We start from the raw sequence: 25,023 nt of genomic DNA, 5'->3' as shown, positions 1-25,023 counted from the left end.
TTCCTTCATTAGCCATGCCCAACAGTGCATGTTTCATTGTAATTTTTAAATCTCACCTTTTTGGTAGGAGTTGGGTGGCATAATTCATTATTAATTCTTTGTACTAGTGTTTATCTCTGCATTTATCAAATGTTAATTTTTTTTAAAAAGGCTTTCATGAAACATGATATGGAAGAAATTTTATAATGTCATTTTAAATTTTATCCAGGGTTATTTCTTCAATAAATTTCAAAACTTTTGCAATCTAGTATTTGTTATTTTTAAAGTTACTAAGTCATATCTTTTACTTTTTTAAATTTTAATTTAATTATTTTGTTGTTGTTGTTTTAGCAAGGCAGTTGGGGTTAAGTGACTTGGCCAGAGTCATACAGCTAGTAAGTGTTAAGTGTCTGAGGTCGGATTTGAACTCAGGTCCTCCTGACTCCAAGACTGGTGCTCTATCCACTGCAGCGCCATCTAGCTGCCGCTGTCATATCTTTTAAAAGACTTCTAAGGAGTAAAGTAAGCAGAACCAGCTGGTTAATTACCCAAAAATTAATAATGTAAATGGGGAAAGAAAATAAAACATTGAAAAGTAGCTTAACTCTGACTTAATGAGCAGATAATAAAATACACTTCTTTGCAGTGGAGAACTGAGCGTCTATTGATATCACATGTTATGAGTGTAATCACTGTGTTAATTTCTACTAGATGGTTTCCTGTTTAAAAGGGTAGGATCAGGCAAGAGGTATATCAGAAGATTATTGTAGTATAAAAACATAATGCATTGGGTTTTTTTTTTTAACTTTTAAAAAATGATTTATTGATAAGTAACTTTACTTTTTTATATGTATTGCTTTTTATTTAAACAATTAAATGTTTGTTTTGAACTTTATAGCCTAGTAAAACTTAGGATCAATAAGCTTTCTAGACATTTAGTAGTTTCTGAAACATTTGCATATTTTATCTTTTATGGGGGAAAATATCTACTCAGAATTAATCTTTAACAATTTCCTTCTTGTAGATTTAATGACATTCATGTTCCAGTGAGGTTAGAAAGTGTGAAATTTGCCAGTCATTGTTTAATGAATCACCCAGACTTAGCAAAGGACCTTACAGGTAAGATAGAGGATTTAAAATAAAGAACACTGGTAATTCAAGTAAATTTATGTAAGGCTTTTAATTCATTAATTTATGGATGGATCTTAATCAGCTTTCAGATAGCTATTGAATGTTACATATGCCTAACTTTATACAAATAAAATTCTAACAGATATTTTTGTTTAAGTGATTTAAATATAATTCTAATATTTTTAAGTACCTTTGAACAGAATTGTATATTTTTAAAATTAATACAGACATTGAAGTATTTTAATGTTAACTAATATATGGATTATTTTAAGAGATTAAACTTTTAATCGATAGCTTCATTTTTAGATTAAGAGAAATTCTGTGTTTATTATGAAATTCTGTATTGTGACATGTGTCATTAAAGAAAGTATCTACTTTCTTGATTAACAATTTTTCCTTCTCTTGTAACAGAATACTTGAAGGTTAGGTCTCATGATCCAGAAGAAGCTATTCGTCATGATGTCATTGTTACCATAATAACAGCTGGCAAAAGAGACCTTTCTTTAGTCAATGATCAATTACTTGGTTTTGTGAGAGAGAGAACATTGGACAAACGGGTATAGTTTTTTTAAGAAATTTTAATCTTTGTGTTTTGTTATATGTATGAACCTTAAACAATATGGAACACAAAAGGTATTTTTCATGATTCTTAAAATTATTTAATACATTTTATAATTAATAAATTTTAATTTTAAGATGTCTGTAAGAATATATTTCCTCTGAAGCTACTTTTGATTGCTTTTACATAACAGAGGTCTTATGAAGATTTCATTTGGTTTCCTCTCTTTCTAGCTAAATCAGTGAATTATGCTTTTTTTCTTTACTCATCTACCATTTGATGAAATTGCAGAATAATGATGAAGACTGGATTTCTTTTATGAAGAAAATTTTCAATGTGCAGTGTCTTATTTAGTTGCTAAGTTCTTATTTCAGTGAAGGATGGAACATTGTACATTCTTAAATCTCATGAAAAAGCTTGTGTTTGTACATTACTCAGTTAAGTTGAGAAACAATAGGCTTAGATACTTTCTGTTGTGACAGGAAAGTAATTGCATTGTAAGTGGCACACTGAGTTGGAGGTATGGTTGTATTATACAGGAAACATTGATGACAACACCTAGAAATAATGGGGTTAAGCTAAGTAAATCAAGAGAGCATAAATAATTAGTTTATTAGTTTTAAACTAATAAATTGCAGTTAGTGACTTAAGTGTGGCTTAGGTGGGTCTTCAAGAACCAAAATGATAAATACACTTCAGAAGTACAAAAGTCTGTTTTTTAATCTCAAGACTGTAACAAGTCTTTGGATTATGATAACTTTTAAATGCGTATATGGCAAGCTACTATGTAAAATTGATACTATTTAACTTATTGAGTTATTAGATAGATACTTACTAGAAGAATCACCCTTCCTTGCCTCCATTCCTCATCTGTAAAATAACTGGAGAATGAAATGGCTAATCAGTCACTCCCATATCTTTGCCAAGAAAACCCCAAAAGGGGATCATAGAGAGCCAGATGTGACTGAAATGATTGAACTATCACACAAGAACTTTTTCAGTTGCATGTCCTATTATTTTTCCTTGATCATAAATGAGGTGACACTCCATCTAGTGAGTAGTTAGTACTTGTTTATGAGTGGATCTTTGTTTGATCTATACTTGTTGTTGATTTCAGTTCCTTCTTCTAGAGAAGTAGCATAAGGGGTGGTAGAAAACTGACTTCAGGAGAGCCCTGGCGCTTGAGCTTCTTCATTTATAAAACAGAAATAAAATACTACCCATCTCAAAAAGTTCCTATCAGAATCAAATAAGATGTGTGTAAAATGATTTGTAAACATTAAAACACTGTAATTGTCATCTGTTATGTAAGCTGAACTACATGATCAGCAAGTTTTTATTAAACACTTAACTGCATGCAAGGAAATATGGTAAATGCTAGAGATTAAAGGACAAAAGTAAATTGTTCCTGCCCCTAACGAGATTTTCCCCTATTTGAATACACACATACATATAGATAAACGGGCAAAACAAACTAGGTACTTTAAAGGAAATTTTTTGTTTGGGAAAGGTGGAGTCATTAATAACTAATGGGATCAGGAAAGACTTTATATAGGTACTAAAACATTAATTACTTCTTTTATGCTTATATGTAGTAGTTAATTTTGATCATTTTAGGACTAAAGTGACTTAATAGCAATTAAGTCACTTAAAAAAATTTTTTTAAATTTTTTCAAAAGAATGTAGGAAAGGATCAAGACACTTCAGAATAGTGGCACTTTCTTTTATAGAGTAAATTAAACACATTTGATCATAACCCACTTCATCAGTCACAATGTCGTATTACTTGAACAAATTTTTTATTGAGTTCTTGGTATATGTAATTGAAAATGCAGCTGCAAATGAGTTGCTCATTCCTCCCTCAACAACTTCAAGGTATGACATGTTTAACTCAGCATAATATGATAAATTAGAGAAGAGTCTCTTTAAAGTGACATAACAAATTTGAAAGGGAATGTTGTTTCTTTTTTTTCTATAGAATTGAAAGACTGGCAAATTCTCTGTAATTTGATATTAATAAGGTAGATAATAAAGTAATATAATGATATTTATCCCAATAGCATGATCTGACCACAAAGACTCCAAGTTGTTTGTTGGGTTTTCCCCCCCAGAATTATTAAAGAAGAGTCAGTTATAAAGTCAGTAGTTATTGCCATTGATTTAGATACTAATCATCAGGTGGAAGGTCCACTTTGTAGAAGATATATATATATATGAGTTTCCATGGTGTTGTATACCTTTCTCAAAAGGTCATTGGGAAAATATATGCTTCTTTGGGCTGCTGGAAGTTTTGAGTTCCTGGGAATGGTATCTTTACATAATATCTATTGCTGTTGCCACCTTAAATTGAGTAGTTGCCCCTCTTGCCAGTATGTTTTGGAATATTAAATTAAAACTTACCTAGGAAAATATTTTTTTCAGTGGAGAGTTCGAAAAGAAGCTATGATGGGCCTTGCCCAACTTTATAAGAAATATTGTCTTCATGCAGAAGCTGGAAGGGAAGCTGCTGAGAAAGTGAGCTGGATAAAGGATAAACTTTTGCACATATATTATCAAAATAGCATTGATGACAAGTGAGTTTACTGTTCTCCCATAATATTGGTATATAAAAGTATTTTCATCATTAAAATGCTAAGCCAGCATCAGTTGATTTATTTAAAACAATAATGGGTAATTTTCAAATTTAGAATTTGTTTAGTCCTGATACTTTTTAAAAGTGTTTCTTCAAGTAAATACTTTGAGTTTAGGTTAAAGAATATTGCAATACTTTCCCCACAAATAAGTATGGCCTTAGAAGAGATAATCACTGCAGTCTTCATTTTCCAAATGTCATTCTGTCTTCTGTTGTGGAAGACTTATTTATCTGTCTCTTTTGTCCCCTCCGTCCCTTGTTTTTGCCTTCCCCTTTCCTTCCTTTCCTCCATGACTGCCCCTCACTCCATTTTTCTCTCTTCCTCTCCCTCACTTGCCCATGGAAGCTTTGACCCATCCGGTTTCTAACCTGGGCCACTATACATTTCAAAGCCTAATCAGCCTGGTGGAATTCTATTCCTGAGAGCTGATCATTATGGGTACCAGAGTTAACAGATATTTGATCCACTTTAATCCCACTGTAACTCATGTGATCCACCAAATTCAGTCTCCCTAATAACAGGGAACAGAGGCATGTACTAACCATCCCTGACAAAGCTATCTATCATTTTAATAATTAAATTAGCTGGTTAGGTTAACTTGGAAATTTCTTTTTTTTTCTGTTATAGAAATCTAATTTGGGATAGAGTATTTGGTCTACACTGAGATAGTTGTGTTTTCTAGTTTCATTAATTAGGATATAGAATAAACTAAAATGGTTAAAATAGTATTGGTATAACATTAAAGACAAGCTTATTGTATTTTAGAGAATTACAGAGATATAGTTTCCACCAGATCAAATATAAATTCATGGAACAGTACAAAATCAAGTATCCTCATTGAGACTGTAGAATCATCTTGGAAAAGAACTAAAAATTAAAGCAAATTGATTTAGCCTTACTAATCTGAGGAGTAAAGTGAGTACAAAAGCTCATGATAGTTCAGAGAATGTTGTATGACTGATCTGAGGGATAATCAAAATTGCAAATAGCATCTGGTTCTTCAAAGCTGCTAATATGACTATAAATCAATTATGTTGATGAAAAAATTAGTCATTTCCATAGACACAGAAGTCGCCAACAGACATCTGAACTCTGTGTGGAAAAGTCCCTTTAAAATCAAGCGACTCTTTATGAAAGTTGAGAGATGTAATTTAATGTCATTTCTTTCTTTCACAGATTGTTGGTAGAGAAAATCTTTGCTCAGTACCTTGTCCCTCACAATCTTGAAACAGAAGAAAGAATGAAATGTTTATATTATTTGTATGCCAGCTTGGATCCAAATGCTGTAAAGTAAGCTAATAATAAAATAGGATATCTTCTAAACATTTTATTAAATCATTTCATCTCTTTCTTTTGAAGGAACATTTACTTTTTATAGATCATTTAGTGAAACATGTAAAATATTTGCTGTTTTCACAAAGTTTTACATGTCAGTTTATAATCACTAAGCCTGTGAGTGTAAACAAAGCGGGCTTGTACAGTGTAATTTAGAGGAAGGTACCATGCTCCAAACAAACATGTTCTATGGTTTTCACTGGTTTATTCCTAAAGTTTTACTTTTAGAGATTTTTCTCTTTATTATAAGACTTTAATCATCACTAAATATACATACTCACAGGAGAATTTAACACTTCTTTTGTCTTTTACTCATAGATGAATTATGTAAAATCAGATTTCCAATATGTGATACAGGAGTACTAACATCTGAATGTTTCAGTCATGGAAAGAAAATGGCTCACAACAAGGAAGCTAAAGAGAGATTTTCCCTGATTCATAGCTTTGTTCAGATGTTATCCTATTTATAATATTCTTATTTCCTAAGAGAATGATTTGCTATATTCTAATTTTGATTGACCTTCTTTTGACTGCAGGAATATAAACCTGTTTTGATATTGCTTCAGGTTTTAGGAATATTAAAAAAAAATAGATTCATGAGATAGATATAGCTTTCAAAGAAGGATGAAACGGTTTGTAACATTTTGTGCTACACATTTTTTTCAAATTAAAATTGTTTACAGGGCACTTAATGAAATGTGGAAGTGCCAGAATCTACTCAGGAGTCATGTGCGGGAGTTACTGGATTTGCACAAACAGCCTGCTGTGAGTTCACGTGGTGAAAGGGGGGAGGGGCCTGGCTGGCATATGGCTACTGGCAAACTGTCTTATAATTTTTATGTATTGATGTATTCATAGAAAGAAGTAGAAGCCTCTCAGATCTTTGTTTTCTTGAAGTGTAGCTCTTGGTGCCCTAGAATGAAAGCTGGGAGGGAAATCACAGAGATAACCAGTCACTGGCTGCAAAACCAGGCTTTCAACCCATATCTTCTTAGTACAAATTAGCATCACTTGCATGATACCATACTTTCTCATATTTTAAGTGTTAGGGTTTCTATAATAGATATTTTTAAAATCAGCAGAAACTCTTAGAGAAATGCTGTGTTCTACCTAATCAGATACTTAAAATTAGCAGAACTAAATGCATACCATTCCTGAAGTTCTAGTTTTCAAATAATAATACACTTGTTTTTTTTTCCTCAGGCACACACCCAACTAGGAAGTGTTAGGTATCTGAGACCAGATTTAAACTCAAGTTCTCTTGATTTCGGGGCTGGTACTCATAAAATATAATCTTAAATGAATAGTGTAGAAAATACTTTGCCTTTGGAATCAGTCAGCAAATATTATGGGGCTATTATGTGCCAGTTGCTAGGGAATTGAAGTTACAGAAAATGAAGAGACTCCCCTCTCCTCTAGGAGATTACTTTCTAATTACTGAGTCAAATAGAGAAGTAGAGAAAATATATGGGGGTGGGGTGGGGGGAATATATATATATTTAATGTATAAGTATGTGCCCTTGATAGTTCAGGAAGGACTTCTTGTATGAGGTGGTATGTGAGCTGTAGCTTATAGAAAAGAGGAATTCTATTACTGTTCTGTAAGAAATGACCAACAGGATAATTTCAGAAAGGCCTGGAGAGACTTACACGAACTGATGCTGAGTGAAATGAGCAGGACCAGGAGATCATTATACTTCAACAACAATACTATATGATGACCAGTTCTGATGGACCAGGCCATCCTCAGCAATGAGATCAACCAAATCATTTCTAATGGAGCAGTAATGAACTGAACTAGCTATGCCCAGAAAAAGAACTCTGGGAGATGACTAAAAACCATTACATTGAATTCCCAATCCCTATATTTATGCACACCTGCATTTTTGATTTCCTTCACAAGCTAATTGTACAATATTTCAGAGTCTGATTCTTTTTGTACAGCAAAATAACATTTTGGTCATGTATACTTATTGTGTATCTAATTTATATTTTAATGTACTTAACATCTACTGGTCATCCTGCCATCTGGGGGGGGGTGGGGGGGTAAGAGGTGAAAAATTGGAACAAGAGGTTTGGCAATTGTTAATGCTGTAAAGTTACCCATGTATATATCCTGTAAATAAAAGGCTATTAAATTAAAAAAAAAAAAAAGAAAGAAAGAAAAGAGGAATTCTGTGGAGTAAAAATGGGAAAAGGAAGATGTACAGAGAGGAGGTTGAGTTGTATAGGACAGAGACAAGTCCAATTCAACCATTGAAGTGTGTAGGAGGAGGAATTATGTATAATGTGGTTCAGATATTTAATGTCTCTTGGACCCCTAGTTCATGCTTTTGTAGGCTCCTTTCAGTCCTTTCTACCTCTTAAGAACATGATCCTAGCCTAGACTCTTGTAGAAATTGTTATGAAAACTTTGTTGCACTGGATTAGATAGGTTAAAGTGCCATGCCTTCAGATCAGCTGGTCTTTTTATATATTCAGAAAATCCTCTTAAAGCAACTGATTTCATTTGTAAAGAAGGAATATTTAAAAGTAATTTTTTTCTTTTTTACATTGACAGAATATGTAGCATGTGGGGGAGGATAGAGAAATTGTTTTTCCCCAGTGGGTTAACTGGTTTTCTGTAGCACATAGTTGAGCAAATAAGCTTTGCTAAAAATAGATGATTAGAATCTATGCACTGGTGTTTATGTTTCATCCCAGAGATGATTGGGGTAAAATTCATTTTTGTTTTCTTAGGAATTAACAAAATACTGTTTTATTTCTTTCTCATAAATTTTTTGAATATATATATAACTGATTATTTGTTTCATTTCAGTCAGAAGCTAATAGTTCTGCCATGTTTGGAAAGCTGATGACCATAGCAAGTAAGTGTTTTTATTTACTTAGTAGTAGATCACTGTTAATCTTAATAATATAATGATATTAATGGAAAATAAAATATAAGTGTAATTAGGTATATAAACACAACTGTTCTTTGGAGGTGATTGTCATTTTGCTTTTTTCAGTGATTTTATTATCAATACAATTTCAAGGATATGGGAATATTTCTAAAATTGATTCTTATTTACAAATCTCAATTAGTGACTGACTCAGTATTTGAATTTTATTTAATTTTGTAGAGAATTTGCCTGACCCTGGAAAAGCACAAGATTTTGTGAAAAAGTTCAACCAGGTCCTTGGCGATGATGAAAAACTTCGGTCTCAGTTAGAGTTACTTATCAGCCCTACGTGTTCATGCAAACAGGCAGATGTCTGTGTGGTTAGTCAATTTTGTTTTTACCTTTAACTTTACCTAGAGTAATTTATAAAAAGTTGTTTCTTAGGAACACTTGTACTTTTTTTTTTTTTTTTTTTTTGCAATGATCACATGAATAAATAACTCAAGTTACTTGAGTTGTTACATTTCATAAGATAGGACCTTTGTCATCATTGGTGCTGAAATGGATTCTGAGCTTTGATCTGGGATGGATTTGACCAGGGAATGAACTGTTTTGCTACTGCATAAAAGACATAGATAGGGAATATTCCTATAGTTTCATTGGTCTCATTTCATTCTTCTAGGGGGAGACATTTCTTTTGACAATGTAGATTGGGTACCAGAGTAGTACAGTTGGAGCTGTACTTTATAAACATTTCCTGGTAGTTGTGTGTAACATGTATTGGAGAAGTGAGAGACTTGTAGCTGACAAATCACTGAAGAGACTATTCAGTAGTCTAGGCAACAAGGGATAGAGGCCTTGACTAGAGCAAAAGCCTTTTTTCATGTGTTAGAGGCTATACATGTAAATGAATGTGTATGTGGCATGAGAGGTAGTGATGAACCAAGGGTGACTCTTAGGCTGTAAATGTGGGTGATTTGGAAAATTGGGAAGTTAGGAACAGGGGGAAAGGAGTCACATTTAATTTGAGTTACCCATATGACATGTAGTTTGATAGACAATTGAAGATATGAGAATAGAACTTAGGAAAAATCTAGGAGTAAATATGTGGGTTTGGAAATCATTCTGTTGATAGGCTTACTAAATATGGGAACAGATAAGGTCACTGAGTGAGTGATCCTATAAAAAGGATAGCAGAAGTCCTGGGCCAGATTTTGAGGAACATTAGTAGTTCAAATATGTGGTATAGATCATTAGAAAATTCTGTAGAAGTCAATGAGAAAAAGAGTATTTTTAAAAGGCCATTAGCAATCCCTGGTGACTTTGGAAAGAGCAGTTGGATTGAAGGGTAAATTGTAATGTCTTACAAAGTACTTACAAGTGAGGAACAGTAAAGCTTTCTTTCAGAAGTCATGGTTGTTGTTAGGAAAGCCCTTTTAGGAATAAGTAAAATCAAAGTCTTCTATGTTTTTAACCTGCTTGTTTTCCAAAAAATACTAGACATTTTAATTTTAAATTGCATAATTAAAACTTTTTGAAATATGTCTTATGTATAAATGTGTATATTCTTTGAAAACAATTCAAGAATTCTATTGATTCCATAGATAGAAACAAAATACTTTTAAAATATTTTTTAAAAACATTGGAATCTTTATCAACCAGCCATATGTGACTTGATTTCATTTTTAAAGTATAGTTGTTTGTTTTAAACTGCTAAGAGTTTAGAAAAAAGATAATCCATATGTAAGTAACTTTTTCTACATTTATCAAAATGTAATATCAATTCTTCTAAGGAAACTGTTAAACTTTTAATTGTGATTATAATAGGTAAACCTTTTTTAAGACCTTCACTAGGGTAGTGTCTAGGTATGATGACGTGCATGTCAAAGTACCAGGAGATCATTATATACTTCAACAACAATACTAGATGATGACCAGTTCTGATGGATCAGGCCATCCTCAGCAACAAGATCAACCAAATCATTTCTAATGGAGCAGTAATGAACTGAACCAGCTATACCCAGAAAAAGAACTCTGGGAGATGACTAAAAACCATTACATTGAATTCCCAATCCCTATATTTATGCACACCTGCATTTTTGATTTCCTTCACAAGCTAATTGTACAATATTTCAGAGTCTGATTCTTTTTGTACAGCAAAATAATGTTTTGGTCATGTATACTTATTATGTATCTAAGTTATATTTTAATATATTTAACATCTACTGGTCATCCTGCCATTTAGGGGAGGGGGTGGGGGGGTAAGAGGTGAAAAATTGGAACAAGAGGTTTGGCAATTGTTAATGCTGTAAAGTTACCCATGTATATATCCTGTAAATAAAAGGCTATTAAATTAAAAAAAAAAAAAAAGAAAAAGAAAAAAAGAAAAAAAAAAAGAAATTTAGTAAAGGATTCTGTTAGAGTATAATTGCTAAATTTGAGTTATAGATATTTTTAAAATATGGATCTAAGTTCCCATTTGACTATGTGACATGACTGTTTTCTTTTAACAGAGAGAAATAGCCAGGAAACTTGCAAACCCTAAGCAGCCAACTAATCCTTTCCTTGAGATGGTCAAATTTCTTTTGGAAAGAATTGCACCTGTGCATATTGACTCAGAAGCCATTAGGTAAACTAAGAGATAATTTGTTAGCCTATAAACATTCTGTTCTGTTGAATTAGTAATTAGCTATGGACATAATGTGCCCTTTTGCAAAAATAAACAAAAAGGATCTGTTTCCCTAATTAAAAAAAAAAAAACACACAAACGTGAACATATCTTTAATACAGAATAGTTCTTTTTATGAACCCATCCAGAATTTGTGGACCCCTTGAGAAAGATCTCTCTTTAGATGTAATTCTGATTTTAGTTGAGATTTATTTTCACCAGACTAATTTTTAGAAATTGGACTATAGCTAAGCTAATTCTTCTCAATGATTTTGAATTGTGTTCTTTAATTTTCCTTTTGAATTGAATTTTAAGCCAGAGGCTCCCAATTTAGGAGACAAATAATATTTTGTTTTCCTTCTGTCAAGGTTTTTTCCTTTTAATATGATTTCATTATAACTCTGAAGTATTTGATTGGAAGATACCTTATAGGGTATTCTTTCTTGTATTTTTTTCTTGGCATAACTTCAGAACATTTTCTCTAATCTTTAATGTCCTTACCAACATTTGAAATGAGTAGAAGCAGATCATTCACTGGACATCAGCTCCTACTGCCTGTATTGTCCTGGCATTTGAAAGTCTACAGAACCACCTCTGTATGAATTTGAAGTTGCTATATAATTGTTATCACCTCTCCTTTGCATGTGAAACTGTTGAGACTCAGAAGACAAAAGGATTCGTCTGTGATTTCTGAGTCTTGACAAACTCAGGGCTCATCATTCAGGAGCCTCACTTCCTCATATTTTGAGGACTTCCAGGGAAAATAATGAGAACTTTTTACAAACTTTCCCCATTCTTTCTTACTCATTTAGCCAACTGCTTTGCAATATCGCCTAACCAGGAATTTCTGATTTCCTCCTTGCAGTTACTGATTTTCAGTGACAATTAAAGATTATCTTTCCAAACTACTGTTTAGTGAATTGATCCCAAGGATACTAAATAAGCAGTATCCTAGGATTCTGATTCAGCCACTTGAAGCAAAAAGTTCTAAAATTCTGAATTCTATCCATGAGCGTAGTAGTCAGTTGTAGCTAATAGGATCTCAAGTGAGAATAAAATTTGAGGCTATCTCAAAGGCCATGTTGTAATGACGCCTTTTTAATATGCTGATGGCAACTAATTATAATATTCTTTAAAAAGAGACTTGGTCTAATAATTCAGCAAGTATGATACCAATAAAGCTTACTTAATTTAAATGGATAATAAAACCAGTTAAGTAAGCAAAGAGGAAATGATGTCTTCATTAAATAAGAAGTATCAAGAAATAACTGATATAGTTTTTAAAATTCTTCATTTTAAAAATTGATAGTCCTGATTATGTATATCAAAGTCAAGGGGAAATCACTATATGGTAACTCCTGCCACAAATACATATCAGTAAAGACTTCTACTTTGTAGGCTTACCTGGACCAGTGAGAAGTTAATATCATTATCTCATGTTAATGCTGCCTTCATGCATCAGAGCAGCACTTGAATCCAGGTCTTCCTGATAAGAAACCTGACTCTCTGTTCTGCTTCTTTCATTTAGTATATGTGACACTTAAAGGTATTTTCATTTAGTCATCTCCAGAAAGAAGTCTGTCATCAAAGAATTCACCAGGTTTCTTGCATAATGCATATAGCTAAAAATATTAAAACCTATTGCTGAATTTTGATCAAAAATATAGTAGATTGGTTTTGTAAGAAACTATTTAGCTACAAATTGCCAATTTTTTTCCCCAATTAAATTGGAATATAATTATTTGTCTATGCCAAATACAAGAAAAATTTGTTCACAATGTCATTTCTATAGAGATTAATTTGTCTTTCCGTGGTTAAATAGTGTCAAGAAATCTAGAATTTTACTATATAGATTCATATATATTGATTCATTAGGAAACAGATTCCTTAAGGAAATGAAAGAAAATTAATCACTAATTTAAATACCCAAATTATTATAAAATATAATTTCTCTAATAAACTAAATTTTAAATTTAGTTAGAAATGTACTTTAAGAAGCTATTGAGTATTTGATTGTGCAAAAGGTTTTATAGCTAATTTAAATGAAACAGACCAATTTTTGCTCTTAAGAGTTGCTCTTATAATTTTTTTTTAATCTGCCCAAAACTTTGGCTTTATCTTCAGTGTTCTGGAGTAGTTGCAACTAACTTAGAGTTTCTCCTTTGATAGTGCACTAGTGAAGCTGATGAACAAGTCAATAGAGGGGACTGCTGATGATGAAGAGGAGGGTGTGAGTCCAGATACAGCCATTCGTGCAGGACTTGAATTACTTAAGGTATTTTTATTTATTAAGAATTTTGTTTTATATGTCCTTTCATGTTGAAGAGATGGTATAAATAATACAAAATAATATTGGCAGGCCATCTATATATTGTTCCAAGTGTTGAAAGTTGTTTTTATTACCACGGGTGATTTTAAAGTAAATTTAAAATCTGGTTTGTGCTTGCAAAGCAGTTAATTGGAAATTCAAGAATAGTTGGGGGGGGGGGGAATAAATACATAGGAGATATAAATATCAGTAATCAATGTTGATTACTTATAAATACTAAAAATAAAAGAATTGGCCCATTATGGTAAGCCAAAAATGATCAGAAAATATTGATGTAGAACATTTGATTAATCTAATTTTAAAGAAAAAAACTAATTCAAGTTCCAGAAAGATCAGATGTAGGAATGAGCATGGCTTGGTCTGAGAAGTAAGGAGACCCACTCTGTCCAGAGGAAATGAAAAAAAAAAAAAAAGCATTGGATAAGTTCTGTTCAGTGCTTAGGTATTTAGACACAGAGCCTAAAGGCACAAAATGGAATGCTTTGGAACAATTCTTAGTCTAACACCAATTGCTTTTATTGGAGGTACCTTGTCAATGACATGTGGTTGACATAAGATCCAGAGAAAGTATAGGCAGAAACCATAGTTAGGCAGCTATAGCAATAACCTCCACATAAAATGATGTGAGCCTTCATTGAGGGTTGTAATCGCAGCAAAGAGATTGTGAAAGGCATGAGAAACATTTCAAAGAAGGAAAGAAGCAGAATTTGCTTCTACAAAAAATAGGATAGCTTTCTATCAACATAAGAGTCATATCAACATAACAAGATTATAAACTGTAAGGTACTTTGGACTATATTTCTATAGTGACTCAAATTGTAATAAGAGCTTTCCTCTCAACTTTTTTGCTAAGTTATCGTTTCCATTGTATAAATGAGGAAATTGACCTGATTGTGTTATAACTCATAATGATTTAGGGTAGCATCTAGGACTCCTGACTCCATATTCGGCACTTTTTTGGGGGAGGGGAGAGAAATAGTATTTTATTTTTCCAAATACATGCAAAGATAGTTTTTAACATTCACTTGGGCAAAACCTTGTGTTCCAAATTTTTCTCACTCCCTCTGTCACCTTCCATCACCCTGAGCCAGTGAGCAATCCATTATAGGTTAAATGTACAATTCTTCTAGGCATATTTCCAAATTTGTTATGCTGTACAAGAAAAATCAGATCAAGAGGAGAAAAACACAAGAAAAGGGGATAAAAAGCAAACTACCAAACTCTCACCACCAACAAAAAGTGAAAATACAATACTTTGATTCATATTCAGTTCCCACAACCCTGTCTCTGGGTGCAAGTGGCTCTCTCCATCACGAGTCCATTGGAATTGGTTGGCCTGAATCATCTCATTGTTGAAAAGAGCCAAGTCTGTCAGAGTTAATCATGACATAATCTTGTTGTTGCTTTGTACAATTTTCTATTCTGTTGTTGTTATTGTTTTTGTTTTTTTTTCTTTCTCATCTCTCTTTCCCTTTTGGTTTGATTTTTCTTGTACAAAATGACAGATATGGAAATTAGAAGCACATGTTTAATCTATATTGGATTGCTTGCTATCGAAGGAATGGGGGAGGGAGAAAAATTTGGAACACATTTTGCAGAGTTGTACTGAAAACTGCTTTTGCATATATTTGGAAAAATAAAAGGCAATAATAATAAATTATTATAATCATACTTTTAATTATCTGTAGGTTTTTAAATACTATTCTTTTGTAAATAGCTGATTATAGACATCCATTGGCATTTTTTCCTCCTTGATCTAAAATTTAAAATATTTAAAAGTTTAATATAAATTAAGAATTAAAGGTAATGGGCACATAAAGTATGTTTTAATAATTGTAAAATACTTTACTCACACCAACTCATTTGTAATTTAAAAAATCTTAAGAGGTTAGTTCACTGGTTTTATTCCCATTTAACTCAACTAAGTTGAAGGTAAGTTGAATTACTTAATTGTGGTCACTCAGCTAATGTCAAGAAATATGAAATAAATTCATTTCATGTCCAGCTTTCTAAATACTGCATAGGTGCTTTCCTTTGATGGTTATGGTGATGAAGGTGATGGTATTAGTGATAAAGATTTAGCATTCATTAAGTATTTCCTTGGTATACAACAAGCATTGGGTTACAAATCAAGAAGTCATTTTATCCATTCAAGTAAACATTTGAGAGATTGTTACAGTTAACATCCTTCCCATTTCCAAATGTCTCCTTTAGTTATTTGAATATTTATTAAAAGTATGCTAAAATTAAAGCAAATTGTTTAATTTTCATCTCCTATACTTGGAAATCCTTTTTCCCCCCCTGGATTTTTGTTATTATTCATGCTCATAAAGCATTATGTCTGTCATACAGGTTCTGTCTTTCACACATCCTACCTCATTTCACTCAGCAGAGACTTATGAGTCGCTGCTGCAGTGTCTCAGAATGGAAGATGACAAAGTAGCAGAAGCTGCCATACAGATTTTTAGGAATACAGGACACAAAATAGAAACAGATCTTCCACAAATAAGATCGTAAGTAGTTTTCTTCATATGGTACCTTAAAATTTCATTGCTATCTTATGACTGAATCATTGTATTTACTGTCTTTTCCCAATTTTTTTCTACACATGAACATATATACTTGGTTAGCTTTAGTTATTTAACAGATTTCTTTTTCTTTTTGCCCTTTCATTGTCAGTTATTATTTGTACCAAAAGCTAACTAGCCAACAAAAATAATGTCAGTAGATTTTTACAAATTAGACTTTTATTTATCCATACCTTCTCTATTCTTATCTTGCATTTAATGCTTAACAATTGCCTTTCACATTCTTATATCAGAAATAAATTGGAGATAAAATTGTAATTAACAATTTCTTGAAGTTACATAAAACCCATTTTATAAAGAACTTTAATTGAAAAGCATCAAATGTCAATATCATTCATCCCATGATTTCTATAAAGCTACTCTATTTTATAAATAGTAAGTAATTCACATTTACATAATGTTTTAAGCTTTGCAAAGTGCCTTCTCTAAAGTAATCTTGTGAAACAGGTAGTTTAAGCATTGCTCACAAATTATGAATGAGGCAGTTAAGAGTCACTTAAACATCTTGGCCATGAACAAAGTCTAGTGAGTATTGGAGTTGAAATGCAACCCTAATGCCAGTGCTTTGTAGCAGGAATGATAAACTAGAACCAGATTGTGAAAGATGTTAAATAACATATAAAGAATTTATATATTCTATAGTCAACCAGCAAACAACCGAGCTTCTTCAATAAGAAGTTTAATCTATTTGGACTAGCATTCTAACAGTATCATCGTGGCAATTGTTTGGAAGGTGAATTGATGAGGGTCAGAAATCTATGTGGAGAGAAATTGAGGATAAGTAAAAAAGACCTGAATTAGGGTGATTATTGTGTGAAAGAAGAATAGAAAAAAGAATGTGATGTGAGAAGTAGAATCAACAGAATCTGGCAAATCATTCAATGTATGTGATATATTGGGTTTAGTAAGTGCCTATTATATGTGACAAGGTACTGTGCTACAAATAAAAGTAGAAATACTCCCTACTCACAGTGAGTTTATATTGTTGGATGAAATGACAAAAATGTACATAAACGTATGTGGAATAAGGAGAATAAATAGAGGACATTTAAATTCAAGGCAACTTGAAAGAGAGGGCAGTAGCAGTTGGGAAGATCAGAAAAGAATGTATGTGGAAAAATGATACTTGAGCTACAGCTTAAAGGAAGAGAAGGATTCTGGGAGATGAAAGTGAAGATGGAGCACATTCCAGGTACAACCTGGTAGCCAGTACAGAGGAATGGAGCCATAGTCTTCGATATAGAATACCATTGCCAAAGTCTGCCTGAGCTAATCCGGTAGCCTTTACCAATAGTAACCTTTGACAAAAATCCTCATGAAGATTTTGTACAATTGGAAAAGGAGTCCCAACAGTTTCAAACTTGTTATTTTGGGGTCTCTTCCTTATTTTTTTTTCCCCAAAGCATACTGTTTTGTCTAAATATTTGGTACACTCTCTTCTTTCTCATAGCCTAAAAATAGATCCCTCAGTCTCGTCAAAATTCTTTCCTATCCAGCACAGATTTCCTCTGTACATAAAAGAGCTGGGGAGGTTGTGCTTTGCTTTTTGTTTTGTTTTGTTTTTTAAATCTGTGTTAAGGATTAAAAAAGGATCCGTGAAGAAATAGGACCATTTCTACAGTGATGACCAATGAGAGATGGAAGTAGAGTAACTTAATTCTTATTTGGCTTATGTTTTCTTTGCCAAGAAATAGGAATGAAAGAACCCAAATAGCTAATAGGGAATTTGAAAACCAAAATAAGAGTGCCTTGCATTTGAGCAGTTCAGATCACATGAACCAGATCCAACTGCGTTTTCAGAGGTAGAAGAACTAGTAGATGTGATTGCCATTCTCTTGTCAGTGAAATCCTGAAAGGTCATGGGCAAAATAAGAAAAGTTTTCCATGACTGGAGGACAAATATCCCTGTTTTCCAAAAAAGGAAGTAAATAAAATTTATAACCTGGGTTGCTGGGCTTCGTTTCTAGCAGAATTCTGAAATGTATTATTAAAGAGATGATTAATGAAACTGCTAAGAAATTGAAGCTTTGATCAAAAACTCACTTTACTAATAACAGGCATTATCCAGATAACCTTGTTTCTTTTTACTTTGAAACTAATGGTTTATAAAAATATTCTAAGTAACAGGTTACCTAGCTTTTTAGCCAACCATTTGATTGTCTTTCATAGTCTTCTTATCAGTGGTAGATAAGTGGATTAGAAAGTGATGCAATTAAAAGATTAGTAAATAGTTCAGTGAAATTAATCATTAATGATTTCATATCAACTTGCAAAGACATATCCAATAGAATATCTCTTCAGTCAGTGCTTTCTCCTTTTATTTTACTTTTTTATCACTGACTTGACTTTAGGTATAGATGTATCCTTATAAAACTTATGGAAGACACAAAGTGAGAGGGATTGTTTATAGGCTGTATCTCAAAAACTCTTATTCTAGGATATTGAGCCAGATTTAATAAGATGAAATTTAATAAGATGAGATTTAATAAGATGAAATTTATTAGGAATAAATGTAAAATTCTATATATAAATTCAAAGAAGTGACTTACCATTTATAAGATGGGAGTCATGGCTAGACAGCAGTTTCTCTGAAAAAGATCCGAGAATTTCTGTTTCCATGTTCAATATGAGTCATTTATCTGGATTATGCTTGGCTCTAGAAATCCAAAATCAAAAAATGAGACAATTGCTACTTTCAGTGAGTTTACCTTCTATGAACAGTATTATGTGATAGCCAAAAAATGTTTTAGGTCATAGCGAAAGTAAAATAAGCTTTAAGTATAAAATAGATGGTGGCTCATCTGTATTCCACCTTTCCCAAAATCCTTCTGAAGAATTATATATTCAGTTCTGTGCAACACATTTTAGAAAAGACAAGGGATAGAGTCCAGAAGCCAGCAATCAAGATCATGAAAAGACTCAAGTTGATTACATTAGAGGATTAGTTGAGAGAATTGAAAATATCTGTTCTGAGTAAGGGAAGTATTTGGTGGACAAAGATACAAATTAGGTTTGATGTAAACTTTCGAAAATTTTGTTTTTCATTTTAAATGTTATGGGAAAAAAAAATTTAAATCAACATTAAACTCCTCAATCCCCTCAAAAAAGATATTTTGATGGTGGCACAAGGATGTGTATGTATATCTTTTTTACAGAAATAGAAAATCAACTTTGGTTAAATTTGTAATTTATTTTTTCTTCTGTTATTTTTTGGAGACTCTTTAGCAACTTGGAAAATAAACTATAGAAAGTTCTATATAGACTCTGGATCACTAATTTTTAAATTAAAATTTTGGTTTTCTGTCCAAGCTCCTTGAGTAGCTTGTATGTTTTATAAAAAATTTCTAGAACATCATTGTTATTTGGTGTGGGGAATTGTCAAGAATAGTTTGTGCTCTAGAGATTATTTTGAAGGTTTAGGTCCCATAGGCATTATGCTTTAAAGCAGTGGTGGCAGAAATCCAATTAAAAGGATTGCATAAAGTATATGGGCTTTTGCTACATTTTAAGAGTGTTACTTTAATATTTGCAGCACCTTAATTCCCATCTTACATCAAAAAGCAAAGAGAGGCACGCCCCACCAAGCTAAACAGGCTGTCCATTGTATCCATGCCATATTCACAAATAAAGAAGTACAGCTTGCACAGATTTTTGAGGTATGTATAGCTCATAGGATTTGTTTTTTTTTTTTTTTTTCTTTTTTTTCTTTTTTTTTTTTTTTTTATAATATGGTTTGTTGACTTGTTGGCTTTGGAGATTTACATGTTTTGCAGATCTAAATCAAATCCTTGCTTGATTTTCAGGAGACAGCATCTTCTTTAAACATGTCACACTGTGAAAGATTCAGTCTCACATTTAGGCTCACTTTTTAGTATCTTAAAGTTCACACTTCTATACTGTGGATTTAGGTCTTTGTTCTCACAATTTAAAAGGCCTGATGATACTCCTGGGAAACCAGTATCTTTTATTCTTGGATTAATTTCTTGTTTACTCCCAAGCAATTCAGTTTGTGCTACCATAAATTGGATGTGTGTGGATTACTACCTAATGAGTCACATTTCCTGGGGGCCAAAATTGTTTTAAATGTCTCAGGAGTGTGAGGATTCCTCTAGCTCTGCCACCCGCAGAATATGCCCATTGTAATAGAATGCCTTGGAATTTGGGTAATGCTAGAGAAGAAGCAGAAGCAATTAAATGAAATGAGATTATTTTCTACACTATTTATTATTAATATCTGTTGTCATTCCTTTTTAGTCAAACATTTTTAATGCCTTCTTTGCATTTATTTTGCCTTTCTTATTAAGTTTTAGTGGGGAAGAAAACAAATTTTTTATTCATATTTTTATATGATTGCCATTAAGCAAGTATCCGTATTAGAAAATTGTGGAAAATTTAAGAGGATTTGGGTTTATTCTATACCCTCTCATAGTATATCGACCTTGCATTGAAGAAAAGTTAGTTATTATACCATTAAGATTTTCATTTCTATTGTTTTATTTTCCCAGCCTCTCAGTAGGAGTCTGAATGCTGATGTTCCAGAGCAGCTTATAACACCATTAGTTTCCTTGGGCCATATTTCCATGTTAGCACCAGATCAGTTTGCTTCCCCAATGAAATCTGTAGTAGCAAATTTTATTGTGAAAGACCTTTTAATGAATGACAGGGTAAGTCTGTAATTTTTTTAAAAAAAAAATTTCCTTTCCTAATTTTGTCACTCACATTTTGCTTATTTTGTTTATTAATAAACAAATCTAGGCTGGTAATGAATTTTTAAAAACAGGATCAAATTATACTACATTACATGATAATACCATCATTTTTAAATAATCCCTATTTTGGTTTTCCCTGGTTCTCCCCTTATTTGGTTACAAAATACCTTCTACAAAACCAGATTTGCTTTTAATCCAGAACCAACTGATTTGGGAGGGGGTGGGGAGGAACCAAATAAAATAAAGAATTTCACAGACTATTCTGATTCCTACTGCTAAAATTTTATTGTCTTATTGTTTTAAACAAATCATCTTGTGTTTAATTGTTTTCATATACATGTATCTTTAATCCCTATTTAACAGAAGTGCTTTTGAAAGGCTTCAAAAATGTAATATTTTAAATGAAGTGAGAGTTCATTATTGACAAGTAATTTTTTATTGTCATTTTAAAAATACGAACAATTCTTTTAGTGTGAAAAATCACTCAAATTTATAAGTCAAACCTTAGAATTTTGTCAAGTTGACATATTTTTTACAGATTTATATATATTCCTTATAATTGAGTTTGACTAATTAGTTTTTTTTTTCCTTTCTTCTGAAGGAAAAACCAGGAATAGTTTTATTTTACATTGTACTCTCCACCATGAAGTCTTTTGATCAGACAAGAAAGGTTTTGTTTGTTGTGTTTTGAGGTGGTTTTTTTGTTTTTTTTGTTTTGTTTTGTTTTTATTTTTGAGGTGAATGAAACAGAATATGGAAAGACAGAAATGAGACTTGGGTCTCAGCCTAAGGATATAAATTATGCCCTAAGCAACTAGAGAGGGTTGGCATCTCATTCATGCCTATTTATCACTTTTGCTGAGTGAGGCCATAGGAACACAGAAATAATTCTACCATCTAGTATGCTACTTGCTCCTTATATCCACAGATTGGAGCACCAAAACTACAAGAATAAAGACCTTTTAGTGCTCTAACAAAGGGTATAACTTTTTATAGCAAAAGGAGCATGATAAAGCAAAGGATTAGAAAAAGTTTCATCTAAAATAAATTTATTGAAGTATCTACAGTCAACAGGTGAGAAGAATGGAAAATTATGGTCTCCAGATGAAGAAGTTTCCCCAGAAGTACTAGCCAAAGTAAGTGCTCTGACATAAACAAAAAGAAGTGATTTATTTCATATACACATTTTCCTTTGGAATATTTCATTTTAAAACAGATGAAATAATCTGAATACTTAATGGTTTAACATAGTAGTTCTCTCTAGTCATCTAACATTATTTTTGCCATATATCTATCTCCCTTTCCTTTTGAAATTGTTCTGCTTAACGTTTCCTTTCCCACTGATATGTTGATCACCTGACTGTGAACAATACGAACAATTCCTCTGCTCAGTATTTTTTATTAAAGAAAAGAATCAGGGCCACAAAGAATGCCAAGAGACATGTATTAGGCGTCCTTAGAGCCTTAGTGTAGTTTTAAATGTTAGTTAAGGCTCTAGGGACACCCAATATTTTGTATCCCTGGTCCCCTACTGCTTTGAGAAATGAAGTAAAAGAGGTGAATGTTTTGGGATTGTTTTTGTATATAGGTTACGTAGTAAATTATTAGTAATTTCTTCCTATTTGTATATTTGTACACTTTCAATTCCCTCATCCAGATTATTGATAAAATACTAAACAATATTAAGTCTGACCTGTTCCAGCTTGATGTCTAGCCATTTATAACTACTGTTTATGTTAGACTCTCCAACAATTGAAGATATCACCTACCTGAACTACCTGATCTAAGATTAAATAGCTTCTTGGTGGCCATCTTTTTCTGAAGTAGAATAAAACCTATCTTTTTCCTTTAAAACGAACACTCCAAAAAGAAAAAAAAAAGAGCCTTTAGTTTAATTCTTTGAAATTTATTCTTTTTAACATATAATTTGTATGGAGGATTGCAGTGTTTAAGTGTTTTGTTTTGCTTTGACCTCACATTTGTTCTTGTAAACTACAAGATTTAAAACTCTTCTGGAACAATAAAAATAAATCTCAATTAAAATAGCTAATACTATTAATTATTTTTTAACATTGTATACAACATTCTTTGTCCCTTTCATACAAATTGAAAAATAGTAGATACCTGGTAAAAAACCGTGCAAATTATACCTGGCCCCTGATTTGTGGTCAGTTGTGTCACACGGACAAACAAAGCAGTTATCACAATTGAGATGACTATAACAAAATTCAGTTTTGCTACACTTAGCCATGATGTTTCTATTTTGGGCAGTCTTCTGTAGCTTCTTCTTATTTTATAGGTTCAAGCAATTAAACTTCTGGTACGATGGCTATTAGGAATGAAAAACAACCAGTCTAAGTCTGCCAATTCTACTCTTCGGTTATTATCAGCAATGTTGGTTAGTGAGGGTGACCTCACAGAACAAAAAAGAATCAGGTGAGGATTTTTTCTCATTTCCACTTTTTTGGTTACAATATGTTGTTAAACTAGACAACACATAAAGTGAATTATAGAATACATTTGCTACTAAGTCTGTGAAAGAGAATATAGACTTTAACAAAAAATTTTTTTCATGAGGTTTGTTAATAAGCCGTATATTGACAAACGTGATAAAAATTCTTTTTGTTTTTATCTCACTTGTCAATGAAATAGATTGTTCTAATTGTGAAAACTGTTTGTTAGTCTTTGTCTTACCATTTTATATGATTAGATATTTAAATGACTAGAAGTACTTTGATGTAGACATAAATACCCTATTCATATCATGTAGAAAGAAAATTAAAGTCCTGATAGATTGGCCTAGCCAATAGAGAAAAAATGGCTGCTACATAAATTATTATCTGCCAATTTGATACAGTGTTGATGGGTCAAAAATACCAAGGGAGATAAAGAATAAAGGTAAGAAAGAAGGTGAATGATTGGGCCAAGAACTACAATTGTAATATAAAATAGTAACTATTAGACTCTGGTCTTTGATTTTTTCTTTTCTTTTCTTTTCTTTTTTTAATTAAAGCTTTTTATTTTCAAAACATATTCATGGATAATTTTTCAACATTGACCCTTACAAAACCTTGTGTTCCAAATTTTCCCCTCTTTCCCTCCACCCCTGTCCCTTAGATGGAAAGTAATCCAAAATATGTTAAAAATATGTTAAAGCCAATATATGCATACTTATTTATATAATAATCTTGCTGCACAAGAAAATGAGATCAAAAAGGGAAAAAATTTTGAGAGGAAAACAAAATGCAAGCAAACAATAATAAAAACAGTAAAGATGCTATGTTGTGATCCACACTCAGTTTCCACATACCTCTCTCTGGGCCTAAATAGCTTTCTTCATCACAAGATCATTGGAACTTGGCCTTGGATTTAAAAAATGGAAAAGTATACTTTTGAAATAAATTCCAAGAGACATGTAAGACAGCCAGAAAGTTCAAGTGGATCAGAATTTAAAAAGTGATTTTTCATCATGTTAGAGAAACATTGAAGGCCACATTTTTTTTTTTTTTTTTTTTTTTTTGGACAATTATGAATGGGTAGCTAATTTTAGTCATCTATTAGATAGAGGGGAAAAAAATACAAAATTCCCATTTCCTCATCAAACTTGATGACTCATAGTAGTTAATTGACTTACCTAAGTTCACAAAACTAGGAAATGTGCTATTAAGCACTGAAAAGACTAGAATTTATGAATGCCCCAAAGGAGTAAGCTTCATCAACGCTGGTCATTTTTTTTTTTTTTTTTTTTTAAATAAAGGGGGGAAAGAGAAGATGAAAATATTTCAAACTAATATTGTAGTAACATTTTTGCATCAGTTGAAGTGCTTAGCTTAATTTCCTGAGGCAAATAGAGATTAAATGATTTTTTTTAACCTATCATAACATAGCCATCAAGTTTCAATACACTATACAACCTCTATTCTTAGTTAATTATGTTTACAGAAAATCGTTGTGTTAAATAATTACAGCCTAAGTAATTAAAATTAGAACTTGTATTTCAGTTTTTAGATTATCATGATTTATCTAGTTATAAAAAATATTTTAGAGAAAGTATAGTTTACTGCTTTACATTAGTTTTTTTCTTTATTCTGAATTTTAGCACCATTCAACTTATTTTCTTTTTTTCCTTAATATTTTCTTGATTCTATTACATTACATTTACTGAGAATCTAGCCCCTTGCCCTTTTCAAGTTTTTCATAGCAACTTTAC

General features: G+C 32.0%; 1 protein-coding gene across 5 annotated transcripts in view; it reads left to right on the top strand.

Moving 5' to 3' along the window:
• Positions 1–25,023, top strand: part of PDS5A (PDS5 cohesin associated factor A) — a 133,028-nt gene that overhangs the window by 76,321 nt on the left and 31,684 nt on the right. For all 5 annotated transcript variants that reach the window (XR_004230019.1, XR_004230020.1, XM_031941543.1 and 2 more), the window contains 14 exons: positions 1,004–1,098; positions 1,522–1,667; positions 4,091–4,242; positions 5,479–5,592; positions 6,321–6,402; positions 8,456–8,504; positions 8,760–8,899; positions 11,033–11,148; positions 13,357–13,462; positions 15,869–16,029; positions 19,637–19,760; positions 20,610–20,768; positions 21,881–21,949; positions 23,113–23,249. Coding sequence is in view for 3 of the 5 variants with exons in the window: in XM_031941543.1 (XP_031797403.1) it covers positions 1,004–1,098; positions 1,522–1,667; positions 4,091–4,242; positions 5,479–5,592; positions 6,321–6,402; positions 8,456–8,504; positions 8,760–8,899; positions 11,033–11,148; positions 13,357–13,462; positions 15,869–16,029; positions 19,637–19,760; positions 20,610–20,768; positions 21,881–21,949; positions 23,113–23,249 (1,650 nt within the window). In the remaining 2 variants the exon portion in view is untranslated. The remainder of the gene's footprint in view (positions 1–1,003; positions 1,099–1,521; positions 1,668–4,090; positions 4,243–5,478; positions 5,593–6,320; positions 6,403–8,455; positions 8,505–8,759; positions 8,900–11,032; positions 11,149–13,356; positions 13,463–15,868; positions 16,030–19,636; positions 19,761–20,609; positions 20,769–21,880; positions 21,950–23,112; positions 23,250–25,023) is intronic.

This window comes from Sarcophilus harrisii, chromosome 6 (assembly GCF_902635505.1).
Source record: "Sarcophilus harrisii chromosome 6, mSarHar1.11, whole genome shotgun sequence".
Classification (NCBI taxonomy): domain Eukaryota; kingdom Metazoa; phylum Chordata; class Mammalia; order Dasyuromorphia; family Dasyuridae; genus Sarcophilus; species Sarcophilus harrisii.
This window is presented reverse-complemented; position numbering and strand designations above follow the sequence as displayed.